This window comes from Cibotium barometz, chromosome 31, assembly GCF_041138505.1.
Source record: "Cibotium barometz isolate CiBa-2024 chromosome 31, ASM4113850v1, whole genome shotgun sequence".
In the NCBI taxonomy this organism is placed as follows: domain Eukaryota; kingdom Viridiplantae; phylum Streptophyta; class Polypodiopsida; order Cyatheales; family Cibotiaceae; genus Cibotium; species Cibotium barometz.
This window is the reverse complement of record NC_141076.1, coordinates 19,016,175-19,038,810: the sequence shown is the minus strand read 5'-3', so window position 1 is coordinate 19,038,810 and position 22,636 is coordinate 19,016,175. Positions and strand designations below refer to the sequence as shown.

Below are 22,636 nucleotides of genomic sequence, written 5' to 3'. Positions count from 1 at the left end.
GGCAAATTAAAGGGCCCAAGAAGACCCCAAACAAGTCCTAATGGTGCGAGAGAGAGAGAGAGAGAGAGCGTGGTGTGTGTGTGTGTGAGAGAGAGAGAGAGAGAGAGAGAGAAATGTGTGAACCCACACACATGGACACATGCATATTTATAGTAGTGTTCATCCCATGCACATCTCACACACTGAGTGTATTCACACATAGTCACTCATATTCGAATATAAACTCACAAGTTGGTACGTAGGACAATTGAAATATTATTTCAAGGTGATTGCTGAGCTTTGTTTCTATGTGTAGGTCCATGACTTGCATGCTCTCTTTTGCCACATGCTCTCTCTTCTCAAGGTGGTACAACCGCTTGAGCAACGATGCGGAAAACTAATCCCATATCTACCACGTGGTAGGTTTGAGAGCTCCTCTCCAGCCACATGCCACATGGCAACAGTGTAATACTAGTGCATAGGCCGCAGTAGTGCACGGGTCAAGTACTCGTATAAACAGTAAAAGTTAATCAAAACCTATCCACGTCACATATTTTTTTCCCAAAAAAACTAAATTTGAGTGATTTTTTTGTAGACCAAAGACAAGAAGTTGACACAGCTGACACCCCCCTATTCTTCATTTGATTGAAAAAACTACCGTAAAGCATTTCAGCATTTCTTGGTCAGAGCAGCCTACTCCGTCTAGTCGAGGCTCCAACCTCAGTTGGCGTAAACCCTTACGGCTAAGCTCTGCATTTGCAAAACCTGTTTTTTAGCCCCTGCCATCGCCATCGTCATCGCCCATGGCGGACGTCGGCTCTCCAACGCTACGGAGCCTTTACGTTAACGCGGTCCCGCCCCCGGATCTCAACAAAAATACCTCCTGGTTCCAGTACCCGGGCGTCTGGACCTCCTACATCCTCCTCATCTTCTTCGGCTGGCTCGTCGTCCTCTCCGTCTCTGGCTGCAGCGCCGGCTCCGCATGGTCCATCGTACACCTTGCTCACTTCGCAGTGAGTGACTGTCTTTTCGATCTGCTCTCTGCTTTTAGGGTTTCTTTTCTTCGCATTTTTTCTCTGCATTTTCCGCTTTCTTGTCCCTGTGTTTTGGGAATCCGTTTGATCTGCATCTGCATCTGCATCTGCTCGCATGTTTTATCCCCTTCAAGCTCTGTCAAAAGCTGATTTCATTTTATTTCCTCCCTTTTTTTCACTTATGGATTAAATCCCTCTGCTCTTTGAGGTGTCATTTGGCATTTCCGAGAATTAATGGCTGGGCCCGGCCAGGGTCTCCTTGCAAGATTCCATGAAGATTTTAATGGTCTTCATGACTGGCAAAAATTAATTGATTCTGCTTATTGCCATGTTGCCTGCGAGGTAAATCCATGATGCAGTCCAAGGTGATACATTCCCAAGGCTCATTAGGCAGAGGCAATGGTTGAAGCGAGTCTAGTGCCTTGTGTCTATCAAACTTCACCTTCCAACATGTGATATATTGACACGCACAAGCCTCAACGTCCTTCTGCATTGTTGGCTAATAGAAATACCTCTCAATCATTTGAGTTGTAGGCATAATTCCACTATGACCAGCATCTGGCAGCCAGGCAGTGTATGGGACTCTCCATGAATTTGGCCTTGAGATTCCTCACTACACATAGCGTGTTTTGATACATAAGGTAACTATCCTTGCATGTGAAAGGCATACGTTGTAAGGTCTTCACAAACTGTGCCCAAGCATTATTTGACGTAGAATTGAAACCCTAACGAGGTTTCTTAGACTTGACGTCAAATGCATCACATGACTGCGATAGACTGTGGCTAGTGACTAACCACCCAATTGTAGGTTTAGTGTCAGTGCCTCTAACCACCCCTGAGCCTAAGACCTGATTGTTGCGAGCCTGCGTGGTACCGATGGCCCCAACCTAGGGTTGCATACCACTAGGTCGAACCCCCCCACCTTGCAGCCATAGTTACCGTGGAACGGGAACGTTCCGGGAATGTCGGATGCTGGAACAGGAGCGGGAATGGGAGCGGATTGGAAACGTTGGGGAACGCCACGTCATATGACATGTCAGCATATGACATAAAATGACAAAACATTTAAAATATCCAAGATTAAACTTTAAAGTCTTAAACATTAAAAATTTAAAGAGTCCAGACTCTAAATAGAAACTGAAAAGAAAGTACATCGCATGAGGATATATAAAAGCTGAGTACAATGTACATATGAGTCATGACAAAAGTATCAAGTATGACAAGTACAAAACTAGCCTCAAGGGCCAAGGTAACTGGTGAGTCAAAGACTAGTCATCAGCAAGTGGGATCTCATCCTCTTGTCCAGGCTGTCCCTCAATCTGCTCATCCTCATGCTGCTCCGCATCATCCTCTCCCTCTGGCTGATCCTCACCATCATTGCCATCAAGATCAAGGCAAAATCCAATAAATGGCTTTGGAGTACACGCAGCCTTGAACTTGTTAAGCAAACGCAAGTTCGCATTAACAAATACAAGGTCATTTGCCTTCTGAATACCAAGCCTGTTCCTCTTCTTGCTTGCAATGTTCCCAAAATTGCTCCATAAGCGCTCACATGGCGAGGAGCTAGCACCCTGGCTAAGCACTCGAATGGCCAATCTTTGCAGCAATGGTGTATCTGCCCAATAATCCTCCCACCACTGTGCACTGGATATCTTGAACCTATCATTTTGTGCATCCTGCAAAAGCGAAGAGACCTCTCTTTTGTCGATAGAAGAAAAGGTCTTCACGAACCCTCCTCCTATCATCTGCACTGGGTACAAGCTTCCTCAAGATATCCTCCCAACCTTGCACAACCTCTGCATCTGTCTTTTGTCCTTTACCTTGTAATTCTGGATCTACCACAAATGCAGCAGCCTCTAATGCAGAGTGATACTCTGTCCACCTGCCTGTCGCAAGACGAGATAGCTCCTGTCTCCTACCTCCATCCAAAGTCTATAGAGATAGGATTCTCTCAATCATCCTGTCCAGACTCCATCCCCTCGTACACCTTGCCAATGCAAGGCTCATCCATCAAGAAGCCTCAACATAAGAATGATTGGCCGCACAACCTGCAACAATACCTCAACAGTGTCCCAAAAAGTGTCATCAAGAACTATGGACCTGCATCGAATACTTGCCACTGAGGTACGCTCTCGCCATGTATCCCACTCCTCACAAACTACAAGTTGCCTCAAATGATTCTTCACTTCAAAAAGACGCTTTAGCATAATGAAATTATATGCAAAGCGTGTATCTGAATACTTTAAGAGATCCTTTGGGGATCTCTGTCGAAATACAGCCAAAATGTAGTGGTGGCGAGTGATAAATGAAACAATGTGATTGCCCATTTCAATAAAAGGCTCCACCCACTGCATCTTACCAATATCTTTGAGGAGATTGTTGAGCCCATGTGACATGCAAGGAGTGAAGCAAATATGTGGGTACCTATCCTCAATGATCCTCCCTGCTGCCCTGTTTGAGTTCTCTCCATCAGAAACAAACTGGATGACATTATTGGGACCCACGTAATCAATGGCTTCACTCCAAATATTTGCCAATCTCTCTGCAGTTTTGCCCGCCTCTGAATTGTCAATAGTTTTAATAAAAAATCTACATCCTCTGGAGTACGCAAGGATACCCTGAATGGAGCGCTCCTAGTGTCACTCCAACCATCACCCATGATAGTGACGCCACATCTACGCCATACATCTTGAATGGGTCCCAAGGCATCCTCTATGGCCGTCCTCCCTGTGGCTAGAAGTGTAGTGCGCAATGCCTCGGATGAGGGTGGAGCATAGCCAGGTCCGAAAGAAGCAATCTCTACCACCATATCTGCAAAGTATGGGTTGCGGGCCTTTACCAAAGGAACATCTGCAACATAAAAAAACCGTGCCACTGTTGCATCTACTTGTGCCCTCCTCCCAGGGTGCCATGATGCCACAAGACTAGCTTGCACTAGACCTCGTGAAGCCTGGGTCTGGGAAGCATTTGTTCCATGTGCGGATGGCTGTGGAGCAGCCCCAAATAATGGGGTAGATGCACTCACTGAAGATGCCGCGCCTGTAGGTGTAGCTGATGATGATGTACCTCGAGGATCAAGAACAGAGGGCCGACTCCCTGTTGCATCAAGTCTATCTGCAAGTGCCTGCAATCCTATGATATCTGCTCCTGACACTGCAGGGCAAACAGAAATGCCTTTGCCTCTAACCCCCAACAAATGGGCTCGCACACGATCCGTGTCTCCAGTCTTAATGGATCCACAAAAGTGGCACTTCCACTTGCGTGACCCTCCTCCTCTTGCACTATCATATCTGGACACAAGATTCACCTCATTCCACCAAGGGGATCTGTTTTCTGCATCTATGCCACGAGGAGGTGCCATTGAAATTGATAAATGGCTGAAAATTAAAAAAACATGCAAAATGCCCTTGCATGAGACATAAGTAAAGTGTCCACAAAGTGGAAAAAAATGCAGCAAACTAGAATCTCCAAATTCCAATGTTCATTGTGTCAAATTTTAAATTTTACCTGCTCAAGACTCAAGTGCCAACCGAGCAAGAGAAGGGGCCAAGGCTCAAGAGGAGGGGCCAAGAGGAGGTAGGGAGAGTGTGGGGCAGCCAAGAGGAAGGGTGGAGTAGTAGGTGGAACGGAGAGTGTGGGGCAGCCAAGAGGAAGGGTGGAGTGGTAGGGAGAGCACTCAAGCAGCAAGCTCAGCCAAAAAAAGCAGGGCAAATGGGCATAAAAACAGACCGAACAACAAATAAACCCGCTGCCGTTGCCGTCGTGCATATGCACACATGCCGGAACGCCCGGAACGGGCGTTTCGCCCTATGTTCCGACGTTCTGGGCGCCGTTCCGACACGTTCCGGTGTAAGTCGCGTTCTGCCTGCCGTTTCTGGGTTCCGAGCACGCGTTGAGCTCCAGATCGGCGTTCCAGGAAGGCGGAACGTCGTTCCGCGGTAACTATGCTTGCAGCTCCATGGCCACGAGGTCTTGAATGCCCTTGGTAGTCCTCTTATCTACGATGTGAGTACCTCGATAACTCGTGTCTCCAAGGTCACTTATATGGCAATAACTTGGCTACTATTGGTCCTTGCTGTATTTATAAGCTTTTAGTTATTATTAGTCCTAGGCTATTAATTATAAGCTCTTAGCTAGTCTAGACCTCATCTTGCTAGCGTCCTTAGCTCACGTGTGATTCCTCTAAGTCCTCATGTCCCAACTAAGCTCTTAGCCTTAATCTTGGATCAACCTTGATCCTAATCTTGGGTTCGTACATGTCCCTAACCCTAGGTTTGTTGGGATATAACATACTTCCCTCCTCCTTCAATTCATGTCCTCATGAATGCATAAGGAGAGAAGCCTATGTAAGCGAATCCCGGATCTGGACATCCATCCATAGCATCTACTCAAGTCTGTTGCCTACTTAGGCTAGTGTAAGACTCCTCTTATAGACCCTGCTATAAAGAGACCTTGCTATAAAGATCCAATCGCTCAATGTTAAGCCAGTTCTCATCTAAGAGCCGAATCACAATATGACATCCAGTCTTAGAGTGCAACAAGATTTACCATAACAACCCTAGCATAGACCCATAGCACAACTCAGCTGTCATACCAAATGACCCCTAATGTGTCCATGGTTATACCCCATTGAACATGTGAAAAATCCACATGACTCCAAAGTTGCAGAATCAAAATAACCCCGTGGAACTACGTACATCTTGAAGTATCTCCAACCATTGTGAGATCCAACACATATACAATGTTAGTATATCAAATGTGGTTTAACTGTCAATTGTGGACATGGCTAGCAACACTCCCTCAAAATCAGCCAGAAGCTCTGATAGTAATGTACCATGCAGAAGCTCTGGGTAGCCAACAAGCAGGGAGAGGCTGAGTTTTTAGGGGAATGAGTTTAAAAAAGCACATTTGCTTTTTTGTGCTTTTTAAAAGCTGAAGCTTAAAATTAAGCCCCAAAGAAAGCTATATTAAACATATGTAGAAGGCCAAAATGACCTATGAGACTAAAATAGTACATCCTCATTATCTCGATACGTCATCAAGGGTACAAAGTAAAATGAAATGAGCTGAAATGAATTGGTAGAGTATAGGGATAACTCCAAAAGTGGGTATAAAAAATATCATCATCCTAGTGTGTGTGTTTGGGTCTTGAGAAAGGCTTGAGAGAGGGAGGGAGAGAATGTATGAGAGAGAGTGTGTGTGAGGGGGGCTGCCTTGGGCCCTTAAAGCTCTCGTCTAGAGACTCAAAGCAGCAAAAAAAAGAAGAAAAGAAAATAAGAAAAAAGTATGGATGCCTCGATCAAGCAGTCAAACGCCTCGTACGTCTCGAATGCCTCGAACCGTTAGAGGCGCACTCGCAACAACTATGATGTAGACAGTACAGGAGTCCACTGTGTTGGAGATACAAGGAAAAGATTTAGACAGTATGAAGACATAGTATGTAGATTGTCCAAAATTTGGAACTTCTTACAGCATGGCTATTCACAACTGGGTCATTTTACCATTGAGGACGGTTGGCTCTTTTACAAGGGTCGACTATGTGTTCTTAGGGAGAAAAGACCGGCACTTCTCCATGATGCCCATGATTCACTTGGTGGTGGTTATTGCGGGATCAACAGTACCTTGGAGAATTTAGAAAGATCGTTTTACTAGTCGAAGATGCACATGGATGTGTACAACTCTGCTTGCTCATGTTCCATATGTCAAAAAGTGAAAGTACCTTATACCAAACAGGTAGGGTTGCTTCCGCCATTGCACGTTCCCGAGGCTCCGTTTTATGACATTTCGATGGATTTTGTTGGACCCCTTGCCGCATCTACTGGATCTCAGAATACTCTGTATTACGATAGTTGACAGATTCAGTAAATTTTGTATGCTTATTCCGTGCAAGTGACGGCCACAACAGAAGATATAGCATGGCTTTTTCTCCGATATTGGTATCCAGTTTGTGGTTTGCCACGGACCATTATTTCAGATCGGGATCCAAAGTTTACATCACTTTTGGCGAGCTCTATTTGACAACTTTGGTACCAAATTGCAATTGTCTAGTGCATTCCATTCCCAGACTGATGGCCAAACCGAGATTTACAATCAATTGGCTTTCAATGTGCTTAAAGCGTATTGCCATGATCAACAATCGAAGTGGGAGCTTCATCTCCCGTTGGTACATGCGATTCTCAATGACACTCACTCATTCTGTGTTGGTAGAACTCTATGCAAGGTTGCCTTTGGTCAAAGATTTTAGTCCCTGCTTACGAGGAGGATCTCTTCTTCCTTGGAAGCCAACAAGACGACAGAAACTTTTCATCATTGAGTCCGTCAAAGAGCGTCTTACCAAAGCTCAAGAGGCTTACACCAGATAGGCAAACAAGTCACGGAGAGACATTTGTTTCAAAGAAGGTGAATGGGTATATTTAAGGATCATGAAGCAAAGACTCAAGCGAGTGGGTAAGCGTTGTCCAAAGTTGTCATTCAGAAGTTTTGGTCTTTTTTCCATCATCAAGAAGATAAGCGATGTCACCATGCAACTCAGATTGCAAGACATGTGGACGATGCAGGTCTTCCACGTCTCTTGGTTAAAGCCTTATATTGGACCTTCATTGCAGAATGTTCCAGAAGACCAGCAGCCAGAAATGGTTGATGAAGCATAGGTGATAGAGATTGAGCAGATCATTCTACATCGTTGGAAGCATGGTTTTGGACGACGTCTTTGCCAGTTTTATACAAAGTTCAAAGATCGAGGGACCCATGAAGTCGTTTGGCTAGATGAAGAATTCTTCCTCGAGTATCCATAGTTATTGGCGGACTATCTTAAAGCTCTGAATGTGTGGCCAAGCTAAGGAAGACGTGCACCCATGCACTGTGGTACACAGTGACAAATTGGTTCATCAACAGTGCAAGAATCATGTATAGAAGTATTACCTTTTAGGATATTTTATCGTATGCCGTGACCCCTTTGTGAGCCCCAATCCGGGACATGTCAAGCACGAGCTAGGTAGGTCAGTCTCCCAGTCATAGAGGTCAGTGGCAAGTCAGTCCTCTTAATGCATTGTGGAGAATTCAGCAAGTGTTCATCATGTAGGTGCATGTAGAGGTCAGCCATAGCAGTAGTATGCACTAGAAGGCACTTAGTTGCATTGCATTTAGAAGGGGCCAGCCCCAAAGATGGGCTAGCCTTGTAGGGGGTAGCCAACCCCCTAGCCATGCACCTATGGGCCAATTGGCAGCCTTTTGGGAGGCTAAGATGGAGTCAGCCAGGATCAATAGGGCCTGGAGAGCAGACTCGACTAGTTGATATGCCAATCAACCAACCTATGCAGCTGCCCGACCAGATCAATTAGCCGACCAAGCATTAAATGCTATTTTGGCTCTGGTCGCAGGATTTTCTATAGGCCGACAACATCCTCAGGCAGTCGACCAACCTCTAGCAGCCATATAACAAGGCATGCCATGTTCAGTCCCATAATTCAGCAGGAGAAATTCAGAGGTTATCAAGCAAAGTCAAGCATGTATGCCTAGGCTTCTGCTTGTGCATACCTATAGCCACTCTTGTGCTCTCAGCCCAAGGCATAGAAGCTCAGTCTCTTTAGGAGTATTCAACACACCTACTCTGAGTCTCGGGCCAGTGTATTTCTCTCGAAGATAGCTTCACAGTCACCTACAGCTTATGCACAATTCTGCCTAGCGTTTGGTCGCTTTGTCCTTGCGTTTGGCGGTTAGTCAGTCAGTTTGTCCGCTCAGTCTTGTGGACACAGTTAAGCTTGTATACAGTTCTCCAGAAGAAGAAATAAAGAAATACTCCTGCTTGCTGGGGGGCCCTTCAATGGGTAATTCGGGACCCCATCTGGTGTCATCTCTACCACATCTCTTTCAGATTCATGTATGCTGTTTTAAAGGATCGCTAAGGACTCACTTAACTCAGGTTTAAAGAAAGGCTTCGTTGTTTCACACGGTCCTAGCTAGGCGCATGCTACATTCTCCATTTGGCAAGTCTTGGCCTTTTCTGGTCTTCACCCTAAGGAGGACTCCATGGCAGCCGCTCTGCCAACCCGACCGAGGCAGCTGTTACTTGCATATCTTCCTCTGAAGCGGACCTTCAGCTCCTCGCAATGATTGTTGCATCATTAGAGGCCTCCACTTTGGTATGCAAGATTGTCGATAGCCACCTTGCGTGCGGACAACTTAGAGATCTTTTGCAAGCTAGCCTTCTCGGTGGGCTTGTAAAGATCATAGACATTCATCCATTGGGACGTGGATACTACCAGGTTGAGTTTGACTCGCTAGCGGCTTTAGATCGAGTCATGTAGCTGAGCCCCGTTGCACTGCGTACGGCCAAGGCCTTCTTTGCACGGTGGCAACATGGCTTCAACCCCGCATCCAACCCAGTGGCTGGCGTGTTAGGCCTCCCAGTGACAGGGGGCAAGTGAGCAAGTAGCCGGATGGCCATATCCTCAACGGAAACCTCCTTCCCGCACCCAGATATCTCAGATCGCAATGATTGCAGTTTGTTGATGTGATCCCTCATGGAAGTGGAATCAATGGGTGAAAGCTTCAATATTTGAAGCTCTAGGGAAACTCTCTTCATGGGTGTCTTCTGGTCGTAGATGTCGGAGAGTTTCTTCCAAGCAACATGTGCATGGGTATCGCGTTTGATGTGAGCGATGATTGAAGGTTGAGAGTTCATAAGGATGAATGACCGAGCATGGGCATTAAGCTGATCACATGGAGCAGCTTCATGCATAAGGGTAGCCCTTGGATCCTCGGTCTCTTCGGTGTCTAGGTGAGGTCGGAGGACCGGGCGAGTGATGAACTCCAGAAGATCGTATGTCTCCAAGACTACTTTCACCATGACTTTCCAGATGTCATAGTTTGTGCCATCCAACTTCGCATTTCTAGGAAAAGTTGGAAGAGTGGGTATCTGAATTGCCAGAGGTTGAATGAGTGCCATGATGTAATCCCTCTGAAAAAAACATAGACACCAGAACAGCCCAAGAGGTGTGCTCTACACTTGTAGGGAGAGTGGGCGGGATAGAATGTGAGGAGAAAAAAACGCAAAGAATGCAGATCTGTCTCTCCGGAGTTGAAAATGCAAGTGTGAAACATTGTGGGCAATGGAGAAGAGTATCGGAGGCATAAGCTCTACATAAATGGTAAGAAGAGTGAGTTTTTCTTGTCCGAAACACATTATCCGGGGCATATTGTTTCTAAGGATGGTGTTCTCATGAACCTCGTGAAGATCCAGGCGGTCAAGGATTGGCGTGAATTACGGACTGTACATGAGGTGAGGAGCTTCATTGGGTTATGTTCATATTAGGATTGATTTATTTGACACTTTACGTTTCTTGCTTCATTGTTGCGCATGATTTTACAGAGAAGGCGGCCAGGTTTTGTTGGACACATGTTGAAAGGCATGCCTTTAAAAAATTGAAGGTGCCATTATCATAGGACCGGTGCTTATAATGCATAAAACTTTTGAAGTGGAGTGTGATGCTTGTGGAATTGTGTAGGGGCCGTCCTAAATCAGGAAGGTCATGCGGTGGCCTATGAGAGGCGATGGTTGCAACATAAAGAGCTTCACTTGCAGGTTTATGAGAATGAATTATTGGCAGTGATTCATGCCCTTGCTATTTGGAAACATTATCTTTTGGGGGCTGAACATTTAGTAAAGACAGATCATCAGACTTTGAGACACTTTTTGACTCAAACCAAATTGTTTGAGAAGCATTTAAGAAGGGCTAATTTCTTATCCACCCGAGGAAAGAAGAGCACGTCTCAGGAAGAGGCTAGGTAAAGAAGGATGGTATCCAAACTTTCCAACAGGTTTTATGGACCCTTTTAGATCTTGCAACGATGTGGCTTTGCGACTTGTTTTACCTGATTACTCGAAGATATGTAACTCGCAGCCGTACATCTAGCAAGCCAAATATTGTTAATCCTCGATAATCATTGATTAATACTGAGAGAGAGAGAGAGAGAGAGAGAGAGAGAGAGAGAGAGAGAGAACCATCCACAATAGAGTCAAGACACCATACTGACCCGGAACGACTGGGCCCGTTCAAGGAATGTAATTCCTATCCAGAGTACAGAGTGACGGTTGGCTCTCTAGCATGATATCATAAAACAAAGCAAACAAGAAATCTAGACACCCCTACTCTGCAAGGTGGCCACACACTATCTACCTAGCCACAACTGGATAGTGGTCCACAGAGGCAGTAGTCAGAGAATCCACGCGTTTCTACTCTACCCTCAAGATTTTTGGCTATGTGTCGAAGCAAATCTCCAGCAGTAGCAATATCTACACACCCCAACAAGCCACAATAGGGTGCAGGAAATACCTAGACAACCATCTCTAGATTCCCAGTTCAGATGCAAAAACTGACTGAACGAACAACTCCGAATGGGGAGCAACACTCTTGGACGCCTGGTAGAAATGTGCCTGGATCACTGGTATGGATTTTGAGGTTGTCGGTGAGCACCCTGCAGGCTGTAAAACTATCGCACGGCAATTGTGATCCCTCCAATGACTAGCGAGACCTCCTTTTTATGCTTCTTTTCCATAAAAAGAAAATTTATTTTTTCTTCTAAAAAGATTTCTAAAAAATAAAAGCACTTAAAATTTTAACTTAGAAATTTAGCAGCCCATAGGAATATTTTTAAAGTTTCCACGTGTAAAAACTGTTAAAATCTCTAGCCTAAGATTAGGGTGAATCACTAGACCTTGGCTTTGATCAAAATAGTATATTACAAAAATTGGATAATTTAATACAATCGCATGAAATGGTAATTTGATAAGATTTCCTAGATATAGGAATTTGTCCAAGTCCCGGAGCATGATTGACGATTGGCAGAAAGTGTTTAACTGGGCGTGTGGATCTTCAGTGTTGATGTCCTACACATCCAAATGTTGGTAAAATCATATGCGATAAATAAATACTTACCACCTGTCAAAAATTAAAGTGCTTAATCATGAATGTCTAAATGACCAAACCAAATCCAAAAACAGCACTCAATGCAAAACGTCCAGCAACTCAAGTTCACGTGGTGAGATATTCAACAGGATGCTTGGCCTGCTTTCAAAAGTGGTGATTGCAATGACAGTTCTTGCATTCACAGCTCATACTAAACTTCCTGTACAGGGGATAAGTGTTAAATCTGCCTTTTCAAATGATGTTTGATTGTGCTTGTATTCATACGCTAGGCTGTTTTGGGACATGCTGTTTTTGGGTGTGTTCCTCTCTTTAAGGTGGTGGCAATGCATGAGTAATTTGGTGCTGTTACGGGGTTCTAATTCCAAATTTGTGAACTTGATCGTTTACATGCACAGATCACATATTGGTCATTTCATTGGAGAAAGGGCACGCCCTTTGCTGAAGACCAAGGGATGTACAACAAATTGACATGGTGGGAACAAATGGATAATGGACGGCAGCTTACTCGCAACAGGAAATTTTTGATGGTTGTTCCTGTGATCTTGTAAGTATTTCCTTATGATTATATGTTTTCCTTAGTGGGATCAAACCAACTAAAAACGGCTAAATTTTGGCTTCAACAGTTGTATGCACATTTTTGTTTGTGATGTTATGGGTATCCTAGCCTCTTTTGGGCTCTGATTCCTCTACAAAACTGCCAAGTTATGGAATCTTCAATGCTGACTTTTTAATGCAGATACCTGATTGCCTGCCACACGACAAATTATGGCAACCCGTGGCTCTTTCTCAACACAGTGGCTGTGTTTGTGCTAGTGATTGCGAAGTTCCCAAACATGCATAAAGTAAGAATTTTTGGTATCAATGCTGACTATCCTACTTAAGTGGGATCTGTGTAGAGCAATCATTGCAGGTAACAACATAAAGCTGTCAGAAGCTGCCAGCCCTTACTTTGGAAGGGTACTTTGTATCTCAGACTGTGTACAGTGTATACCCTTCAGTTGTCAATAGTAGAGCTGGAACGCTCAAGCATCTTACATGCAATAACACATCGCAATCCTGTTAGGCATCATCTGGAGTTTTGCCTGGGAATGGTTGTATTTGTACAGGGCCTGGGTTCATACGCATGTAATTAAGGTGTTCTTACTCTTGAATATTAGCATGTAACCAAGGTGTTCTTACTCCTGATATTATACACGTTTGTGATTGAGAGGAGCTTGGAGTGCCCCAAGGAAAACATCAAATTGTTTTGGTTTGCTGATATGGGATATTATTATGCATGCAACTTTCAGTTGTGTAAATGGTCAGGCATTGGAAGACTTGGTATTTGTGTATGAAATATATAGATATATATATTGCTGTGCATTGCAAGGCTTAGATTTGGCTATGAAGTATATGTAGGGCCTTAATATGGAATTGCCTGTCTAATCTCCTCTGCTCCTTGTTTTATGTGTCCAATGCTTTCCTGTCCTCACCTGGACCTAGATGGGCAGACTGTTAGGAGTTTGCACTACAATGAGCAGCCCCTTCCCCTATTCCCACTCCCGTCATGAGATCCTCTGATGGCAGGGAGGTGAGGGTATATGTGAAAGGCTCTTTTATATGGAACCGGCTGTTTTGTGCTCTAGTTTTCGTGGCCTACTTGTCTTACTTTACAGGTGACTTGGTTTAAAGCTTTGGTTGCAAAGTTGATAAAAGAATGTTTGTGCCTGCACCACCAAGGAAATTCTTATGGAATGGCTGTGAATGATGAAATGCTTTGTGGTAAAGACAATTGACAATGCTTGCACAATCACTGTGCAAGTTCCCTTGACAATCTTTTGGAATTAATGGAAATAAAATAATGAAAATAAATTTAATGTGGATTCCAAAGTAGAAGACTAAGGACTTTGCACATATTATTTTCTTAATTTCGGGAAAATACATTTTATGTGGTTTCAAATTTACAAGGCAATTGAGTATGCACATAATACCTTCTCAATTTAGGGCTGCACCTATGACCTTTGCTGACGTGCGTCTACATACATGGGTTTAGGGTTTTTGTTTGACAATGTCAATGTTTTATAATCTACATGCAAAGCCCACATTAGTCCTTGACCAAAAACTAACTATTTCATACATATAATGACGACACTTAGGCTCCCATTTAGATTCAATGCTAGCCAAAGAGGCCAGGTAATCTTGATGCTTACAGTGGAAAGAACACTAATGTGTGTTATGGTTTGTTTTGGTCACTCTTAGAAACATATCCACAAGAGCTTTGTCCAAGGCTCATAAGTGGCCTATCGCTTATATAACGCTTAAACTCATAATATACATTTGTGGAGAATCCATTATAGCTTGTTTTGACACATGCTCTTAGAGTGCCCTTCCAAGATTTGACCGCCGTTGTTTCATAGTTTGATCATACATGCTTTTGGTATCTTTGCCTTTAGTATTTGGTGTAGAATTATAGTAATAACTTTTTTAACCCCAAAACAGGTTAACATTCTTTCTTTCCTAATAATGATCGTGTCCTCATGTGAGCGTAGAAGATTTTGTTATGGGTAGAATTGAAGGAATTTATTAAATGATCTTAAGTGGACTTGTTCTTGTATTCTTCATCCCATGTGCTTTTTAACTTTTCTAATGCATAAATATAATTTGTGCTCTTACCAACTCAAATGAATTGCATTTTAGTGAGTCCAGTAGACTCTTGATGTAGGTTGAAATCATAATCATTGGAAAGGCATGAAAGAATTCATTCGACTTGTGAGGTTACTGAAAAAGTTCTTCACCTTCTTGAGATAAGTGTGGGATTATATGATGAAGAGATTATTGTTGAAGGGGTTTGTTTTGGCTGGAGGTTTGAATGGGTGTCATTGAGGATTACCTATTGTTCTTACATCTTTGGAGGGAAATCCAGGTGTTGAGTTGACCATGCTTTTTCCCACTATGGTCCCTCCATCCAAAGATGTACCTGGAAGGATGTCGATGATGAGTTGCTTCCTTTGCTATCTTATATCTGAAAATGTTGTTGGCAAAACTAGAGGAAAGTTGTAGCAGATATGTGAATCTCGTTGCTTGGCATCATGGAATTCCAACGGTGTCCATCTTTGTTTCAGTGGCATATATAATGGGTCCACTCTCTGTGTGGGCGGAACACACATGTATTGGTGACATTATTCTGGAGTTGTCAAGTACTCTTTCCACCATGCTGGCTCTATACCAAAATCTTCAATTCAGGGGTTTGCATCCTCTGTGACAATTGTTGTATAGCCTCCTCGTGTATGGACTGGATGTGCCTTTCTCCACTTGTGGAAGAAGTAGCTGATCATGAGTGTTACAATCCTGATTTCAAGTAAATCTACCAAGTGCAGATTAGCCATTTTTGTATCCTTACCACATTTGACCATAAGGTGCCTTCTCCAGCTAGGGACAATAATTCTTATAACTCCGGCTTTGGTGCTCGGAGAGGGTATGGTACATAAGGCTGCTTTGTAGATGTAACGTCAGAGTATGCTTCTGGTAGGATCCGCTTGGTAGGTTCAAAAAGTGTTATTTGTATTAAAACCTTGAACATTAACTTTGGCTTCACCAATGGATTCCCTGCTGTGATGAATCCTTCATATTCTGCAGTAATAGACAGACTCAAGAACAGTATGATCAGTAAAAGGATCAAGAGTATCTTGTGGTAGAGTGTGACTAACCTCTTGAGTTGGCCGTGGTGGAGATAGGTGGGGTGCTGGAAACTCCCCGGGGGAGAGAGTGTTAGTAGAAATTCTAATGGAAGAGAAAGAAGGCAGGAGAAAATATAATCTGCCCGAGATTTTTCAGTAGGAGGAATACTAGGGTATGGATTTAGTATGGCTACAGAGGAAAACACCAGATAAGTTGGAAGATTAGATGAACTTGGTGTTTCCTCTTGACCCTCTCTAGAACTAGGGGGTGGGTGGGTCGGTGGGTTTGTTGAGCTTCATAAAATCGTGGAGGCCTATTGACTTGCAGAGGAGATATATCAGGATATTCAATGTGTATTTTATCAAAGTTATAGACAACTGTGGTCAGCATGGCTTCTAGAAGTTTATGTATATAACGATACAATTTAAGAATGCCATAAGGATGGTAGAGGGTAGATTCACAGAGGTTTAAATGTTGATGCATATTATACACTTCTAGAGACACCCATGACTGATTATCCCCACTGATAACTTCTAGCTACAACCTCGTAATTGGCCGGTGTAACATGAATATCATTTGGTACAAACAAGTCAACTTTATCGACACTGTTGTCTAAGATGTCCGAATATTGCAGCACCCGACACCAACTACGTAGGTTGAGCACAATAGGGTGTAATGGATAGAAGAATACATCTTTGGGATCGGTTAGTACTACTAGGTCCCCCCGGAAGATACCCATAATAATGGTAGGGTTAGCATCACGTTCTGTATTTTGATTAATTAGTGTAAAATCTCCTAGCTTAAATCTTCAGCAGACAGATTTATTTCATATTGAAGTAAAGAGAGTGTTAGTGTAGACAAAAAGAGAGGAAGAGTTTGAGGAGGGGCCCAAGGAGTTATCAGCCAACGAACCTATCATCTGAGGCTCGCTCAAGAAGCAAGCGCAACTCGTCGCGATAGGCTCCTGTCTTTCAGTTCATTCCTGGATCGCTAGTTGGTGCTCCAATTCTTGTATCTGAGTCTTTTGTGGTTAGAAGTTCTGAAATGACCGTTTCTTTGACCATTCTTGTTGCATCTAATTCCTCAAATCTTTTGGTGGTAGCTTCTTGTGCTAGTCTAGTCGAGGCTTCAAACTCTTGAGTCTCTACAATCTTTTGAAGCCTTTCAGCTACCAATGCTTGGCTGGCTTGGAGTTGCTGGGTAATTTGTAGCATTTCCTGTTTGTGGGTATTCATCAGCGTCTCCATCTCCCAAGATTTAGCATTGATTGTCTCATTTAGGGCCCTTACTTTCTTTGCATTGGCTTTGTTTGCTTGTTCTCATTCTGTCTGAGCTGGAGCACTTTGTGATCATCATCTTTGGGAGCTGCAGATATAGATGTCAAGTTCTTTGTAATTCCTCTTCCTTGGCCTGGAATGTACTTTGGACTTCCTGAAGCTTCTGAGCATGTATGCTAGCTTGTTCCTTAGTGTGCACAACTTCTCTTTGAATCTGTTCTTTGGCTTGCTCCGTTTTTTAATTCTTTGTACTAGTGTTTGGCTAAGAACTCGATTATTGCTTTCTAGTGTTTGTTGATACCTCACTTCTTGCTCTTCGGTAGCCTTTAAGATTTTTAAGATCACATCTCGAAGGGTTGCTTCTGCTGCTCTTAAGTGTTCCTGGAGCATTTGAACTTAGTTTGTGGCGTCCTGGACCTGTTTCCATAGTGTTGCATTTTTGTCTTGAAGCATGTGAATTGTCAGTTAGATGACAGTGCCACACTTGCTGTTCTTGTTCCCAAATAAGGCACTGGTTGTAGCTGCGCCTTCCAATTCATAGTGTGGAATAGACTGTCCAAGCCCTCTACATTTTCGTTGAGTAATTGCTCGTAATCCAAATTATGTAAGGACTTTTTTGGAATTCTATTTGCATCCTCTAGTCATTGTCGTTTGCTCGGACTGGTTGCTTCCTCATTTCTCTTTCTCTTGGCTACCTTTAGTCTTTCTTCGGGGACCTCTATAGGTGTTGAGGTTGCCTCTTCGTGGCTTTGGTGCCCTTCTTCTTGCAACTTCTCTTGTTCTGTGGCTTTTTATGTACCCAACTCAGCTGATGCATGTGGATCTGGTATAATGGAATTTCGAAGTGGGGAGAGGTTTTTAAAAATAGTTTATGCTAGGCTAGGAGGTGGGGTTTGTTGATGTATTTCTGCTGCTGCTGTGCTTACTGGAGTTTCTGATAAACTTAAGCCTTTGTCTTCCCTTTGTTGCAGTACTTCTTCCTGATAGGAACCTATCTCCTAGGCCAGTTCTGCATTTTAGGCGTTGCGACTCCTCTGTGACACCAGGTATTATTCCCCACATCTTCATGTCAGTTTTCTTCTTTCTACTCTTCTTGAGCTCCTTCATGATTTCCTTGGTCTCTTTTAATAATGCCTGTCCTTCCTGTAACTCTCCAGAGGTGAGTGCTGGTGGTTCTACTTGTGTTGCTTGTTGTTTTTGTTCTTCGTGCACTAGCTCTGGAATAGGGAGCTGTGCTACATGATTCAACACCTTGGTCAGTGAGTAAGGATTGCAAACCTTTGACTGGTGCGCCTTTAGGTAGTTTTCCATGTTCCTATGAATGTACCATGTCCAATCATCTTCCTTTAGGTAGTTTTCCATGTTCCTATGAATGTACCATGTCCAATCATCTTCCTTTTCTTTATGCACCTTGGTGATTCTGTTAAGGGGAACCCTGTTGTTGCGGTCCACTGGTTTCGCCTGCATCATGAGGGACATGGCTTTCTCTGTCACCTCATCTACAGCATTTTCATATTCTGCCCCGTTGGAATTGTAAGAGCTTTTCTTCAACATTGCGTCCAAGGGCATCTTCTCGAAGTTGTGAGAGTAGATCTTTATAGGTGTGGTGGTAAACTGTAAGGCTTCCCGGATCAATTCCTTTGAGAGTAGGACCTGTTCTATGGTTCCATCTGCTTTGGTAACATTTCCTCTCTTTGTGGCCTTATCATAGGTGCTTCTGACCCCATACATGAGGATGAGGTCCCCCATTTTCAGTTCTTTTTGTTTCAGGTTATTGTCAAACCAACACTTCCTTCGTAATTTTTTGACCATAAGACCATGTGATGCAATCAGTTGGGCTTCATCAAGTTTCTCTAAGTGAACCAACCTTTCAGCTAATGCATTCTCAGTTAATTATTCTTGCACTGCAATTCACAAGCTTGGAACTAAGTACTTTATAGGCTTTACTGCCTCAATGCCATAAGCTAAGACGGAAGGGAGTATATCCCGTCGCTACCTTATACGATGTTTGATATGCCCATAGCGATGCAGTTAGCTTATGTTCCCAATTCGTGCAACTTGCTTCTAATGTTTTGGTCAAGATAGTATACAAAATCTTATTTGTACTCTCTGCTTGACCATGTGCCTGTGGATAATAAGGGGATGACTTTCGGTGGACTACAACAAGGAATTGAGTAAGTAAGTAATCAATCACCTCATTAATGAAGTATGAACCACGATCATTGACTAATTCCAATGGGAGCCGAATCTCTAAATAATTTGTTCATATAAGAACTTAGCCGTTGTTTGTGCATCAGCTTGCTTAGAGGCTCTGGCCTCTACCCATTTTGTGAAATAGTCTAAGGCCATGATCACATATCGGGCTTGTGATGGATGCATAGTTGGACTAATAGGTCCAACAAAAGCAATTCCTTATTTCTCAAAAGGTTGTCTTAGAATAACAGGGGTAAGTGGCATCATGTCTCTTTGTTGCGGAATAGCAAATCGTTGACACTCTCGCATCTTTTTACAAACTCCATGGCGTCCTTGAATAACGTCGGCCACCATAGTCTTACTTCTTGAAGCACTTGTGCGAGATGTAATTTCTCGAGCGAAATGTCCTCCAGTTCTTCTTGAGTGTGCTTCATCTAATATTGTGACAAATTTGTCTTCTCGCGCATACACATCTTCTTAAGACATTGTCCTTACCTAGCTTGTATAATTCACAAGCAAGCAATTGATAAGGTGCAGTTAACTTAATAAACCGATGCATTTTATCTTTGTTTAAAGGACGTTCTTGTGGAAAACCATAAGCTAGATAATCTGATATTTCTTCGCTCCATTATTCAGGCACCATGTCTAGTTTGAACAAACAAGCATCTGGGAGGTCATCATCAACACCAGTTGTGCCGGTTCCCCATTTGGAATTCTTGACATATGATCGGCCAACACATGCTGTGTTCCCTTTCTTACCGTGACCCGAGAAGTCGAATTCCAATAGTAACAAGCGTGTGATTCTTCTCGTGGTGCAAGGCTTATTCACCAAGTATAATAAGGCCTGATGGTCTACAAAGAATACAAATTTTTTGGCGAATAGGTAATGCCGATACTTCTTGATAGCATAAACCATGGCCAAACCCTCTCGTTCTGTGGTGGTATAATTCACCTCTTCATCATTCAAATGGCAACTAGCAAAGCAGACTAGGTAGTCCAGTTTAAATTCACCAGGCTATGCCAATACACATCCTATAACACAAAGTTCTATGCATCGATGTCTACATGGAATATAAGATCCCAGTTGGGTGGTCTTAGAATTGCTTCAATTTATCATATGCTTCTTGGCATTCTTCAATCCATTCAAAGACAATGAGTAGCCTATATAATGGTCTGGCAATTTTAGCACAAAATAATATGAGGCGCCGATAGTACCTAATGTGGCCCATAAACCTTTGTACACCTTTGTAATTAGTGGGTGGTGGAGGCATTTCCAAGATCAATTTGACTTTGCCTTTGTCAATGGAGATACCGTTCTTAGAGACAATGTGTCCCAAGATCACACCGTGTTTGACCCAAAATTGGCATTTTAAAGGATTTAAGGATATATGATACAATTGACATCGCTCAAAAACCTTTATCAAGCAAGCCAAATGGTCTGACCACCCATCGGGAGTGTGCACACAGATCATCAATGAATACCTCTAACCACTTTTGCAAATAGTGTTTGAAGGCTGTGCACATTAATTGTTGGATTGGCATTGAAAGTAGTTCTGGTTTATCCCTCATTCTCTCTTTTTACTTTTACCATCATCTTCTTAGCCTTGCACGCGGCTTCCGTCAACTTCCTTGTTTCGTTTTTGGTGCCCAACTTTTGTAAGCTTAGCGTTTTCGATTCTTGAAGGGTGACTTCCTCCCTATGTTTCCCTTCAAGGGATATCTTGCTTAACTCCTCACCCCAATTCTTAGAATTTTCATCGAATACCTTAGTAGCTTCGAGGTATCTCAGCCATTGGGCATCCGTGGGATTTCTTCATAACATGGCATTTTGTCGAGCAATATATTGTTTCTACTTTCACCATCTTCTAAGGCATTGGGCATTGGTATGGCCTTATGATCCAGTCCCTTCTATGCTTGAAGCTTCCTCCTCCGATTCCTCTTCAATGGGTTGCCAATTGACCATACAGATAGAGGTAGTAGGAACATTCCCAGATTCAATGTATTAGGTTCCTCGGGGGTGCATAACATCTATGGTGGCTAGCACATGCATCCAGTTTTCAATGAAATCTAGAGGAGGTAGTGATGCGTACATTTCCGCTTCTTCCTCTTCCTCCTCTGAAAATTCCACCATGGGCTAGCATACTTGCATAGATGTGGTTCGCTTGGTTGCGACCGAATCATTACCAAATAGTTGCCTTTCCATGAGGTGTGCTTTCCATGTTCGCAGATCTATCTTTAGGATTTGTGAGTCCTTTTGGACATACACATGGTCTAATGCCCAATCATGCACCAATTTGGATTCCCTCATGAGGGTATCCACAAGATTATGTCATATGAGTCTGGTTAGCGTAGAAAGTCCATTACCATAAATGTATGACGGTAGCGGAATGTAAAGAGTTTAAGTCGCACATTCTCCAAAAGCCCCATGGGTCTTGGAGATGTTCCATATGCCATTTCAACGATAAGATCTGCTCTTTTCAGATCAGGTTTTCCCCAATTTTCCCAACATTGTTTTGTGATGATGCTGACTGCTGCCCCACCATCTAGGATAGCTAATGATTGGTATCCGTATGATGAATTGGGATTGTAGCATTAGTGTTGTCACTTTTGTAATACCAACCCAATTGATTAAGTGGTATCTTGACAAATCTAGGTGTTCTTTCCCTTGCGTGTTTTAAGTTTCTTTCTGCTAGAGGCGACTGGGTCTCCTCTACAGTGGCTATTAGCTTTCATTCTCCCTCTACCCATTCTTTTATGTCTGCCCACAATGTTAGTTATCCTAATGGCATTTGTACAGAAGTGGACGATATAGCTTGCGAGACTGCCTATGTCTCTGGGCTCTCTAGCAAGTGAGGGTTTCTTCCACGTGTGCGTCTCATATCCATCCCTAGGGAATGAATGAATGGACACATCCTACTCAACCTCCTCAAACATTCTTGACATAAGGTTTCCTTGAGATCCCTCTTTAGAATCTTCTGGAATTGGAGTAGTAGGTACGTCCAATCCTGTTTCCCTTATTGGTTCATTTCCTAGATATATTCAAACCCTGGACCAGTTAACCCCTGTAACTTGGCTTTGTGATGTCGTGACACTCTTCTACTAGGGCCCTAGCTTCTTCAAGCTTTCTTGTCTCTTCCTCAGAATTTGGGTATTCACCAATTCCCTTAGTGGTTGTTGGTTTTTCTCTTTGCGCCTCCTGGGGTCAAGTTTATCTGATTTTGGCGCTTGATCACTCTCTTCTCTTGATTGAGAGGATTCGGTGTGTCGATAGTATCTTCTTCATATCCATCTTGAATTGTGACCATGGTGTCATCTTTACCCACTTTTTTCACCCTCCTCCTCTTGCTAGTTCTAGAAGTGGTGGCCTTTGTTGGGTTTTTCCCTTTGTCCCCTAGTTGGGCTTGGGCTCGTGTTAGGACATTCAGTGGCGTGATGTTTCCAGGCTACACACTTATGGTCGTGATGTGGCCTGGTTTTAGAAGTGGAAGCAGAACCACTTGTGCGGTATGGGCAGTCTTTGATCAACCCAACATTTAGTACAAGTAAGTACAGTCTTTGATCAAATGAT

At 43.3% G+C, this 22,636-nt stretch overlaps 1 protein-coding gene across 1 annotated transcript; it reads left to right on the top strand.

The window, feature by feature from the left end:
- The first annotated feature begins 642 nt into the window (after nucleotides 1-642).
- On the top strand, nucleotides 643-13,303 carry LOC147620578 (uncharacterized). Its single transcript, XM_086824817.1, has 3 exons — nucleotides 643-992; nucleotides 12,337-12,485; nucleotides 12,678-13,303. Exons 1-3 carry the CDS (start codon nucleotides 783-785, stop codon nucleotides 12,820-12,822), a joined length of 504 nt encoding a protein of 167 aa, XP_086680943.1. The 5' UTR covers nucleotides 643-782; the 3' UTR covers nucleotides 12,823-13,303.
- Nucleotides 13,304-22,636: the final 9,333 nt, after the last annotated feature.

Coding starts and splice junctions, on each gene's coding strand:
- LOC147620578 (XM_086824817.1), top strand. CDS start 783: ATGGCGGACGTCGGCTCTCCAACGCTACGGAGCCTTTACGTTAACGCG. Junction 993..12,336: donor TACACCTTGCTCACTTCGCA/GTGAGTGACTGT, acceptor TTACATGCACAG/ATCACATATTGGTCATTTCA. Junction 12,486..12,677: donor ATGGTTGTTCCTGTGATCTT/GTAAGTATTTCC, acceptor TTTTTAATGCAG/ATACCTGATTGCCTGCCACA.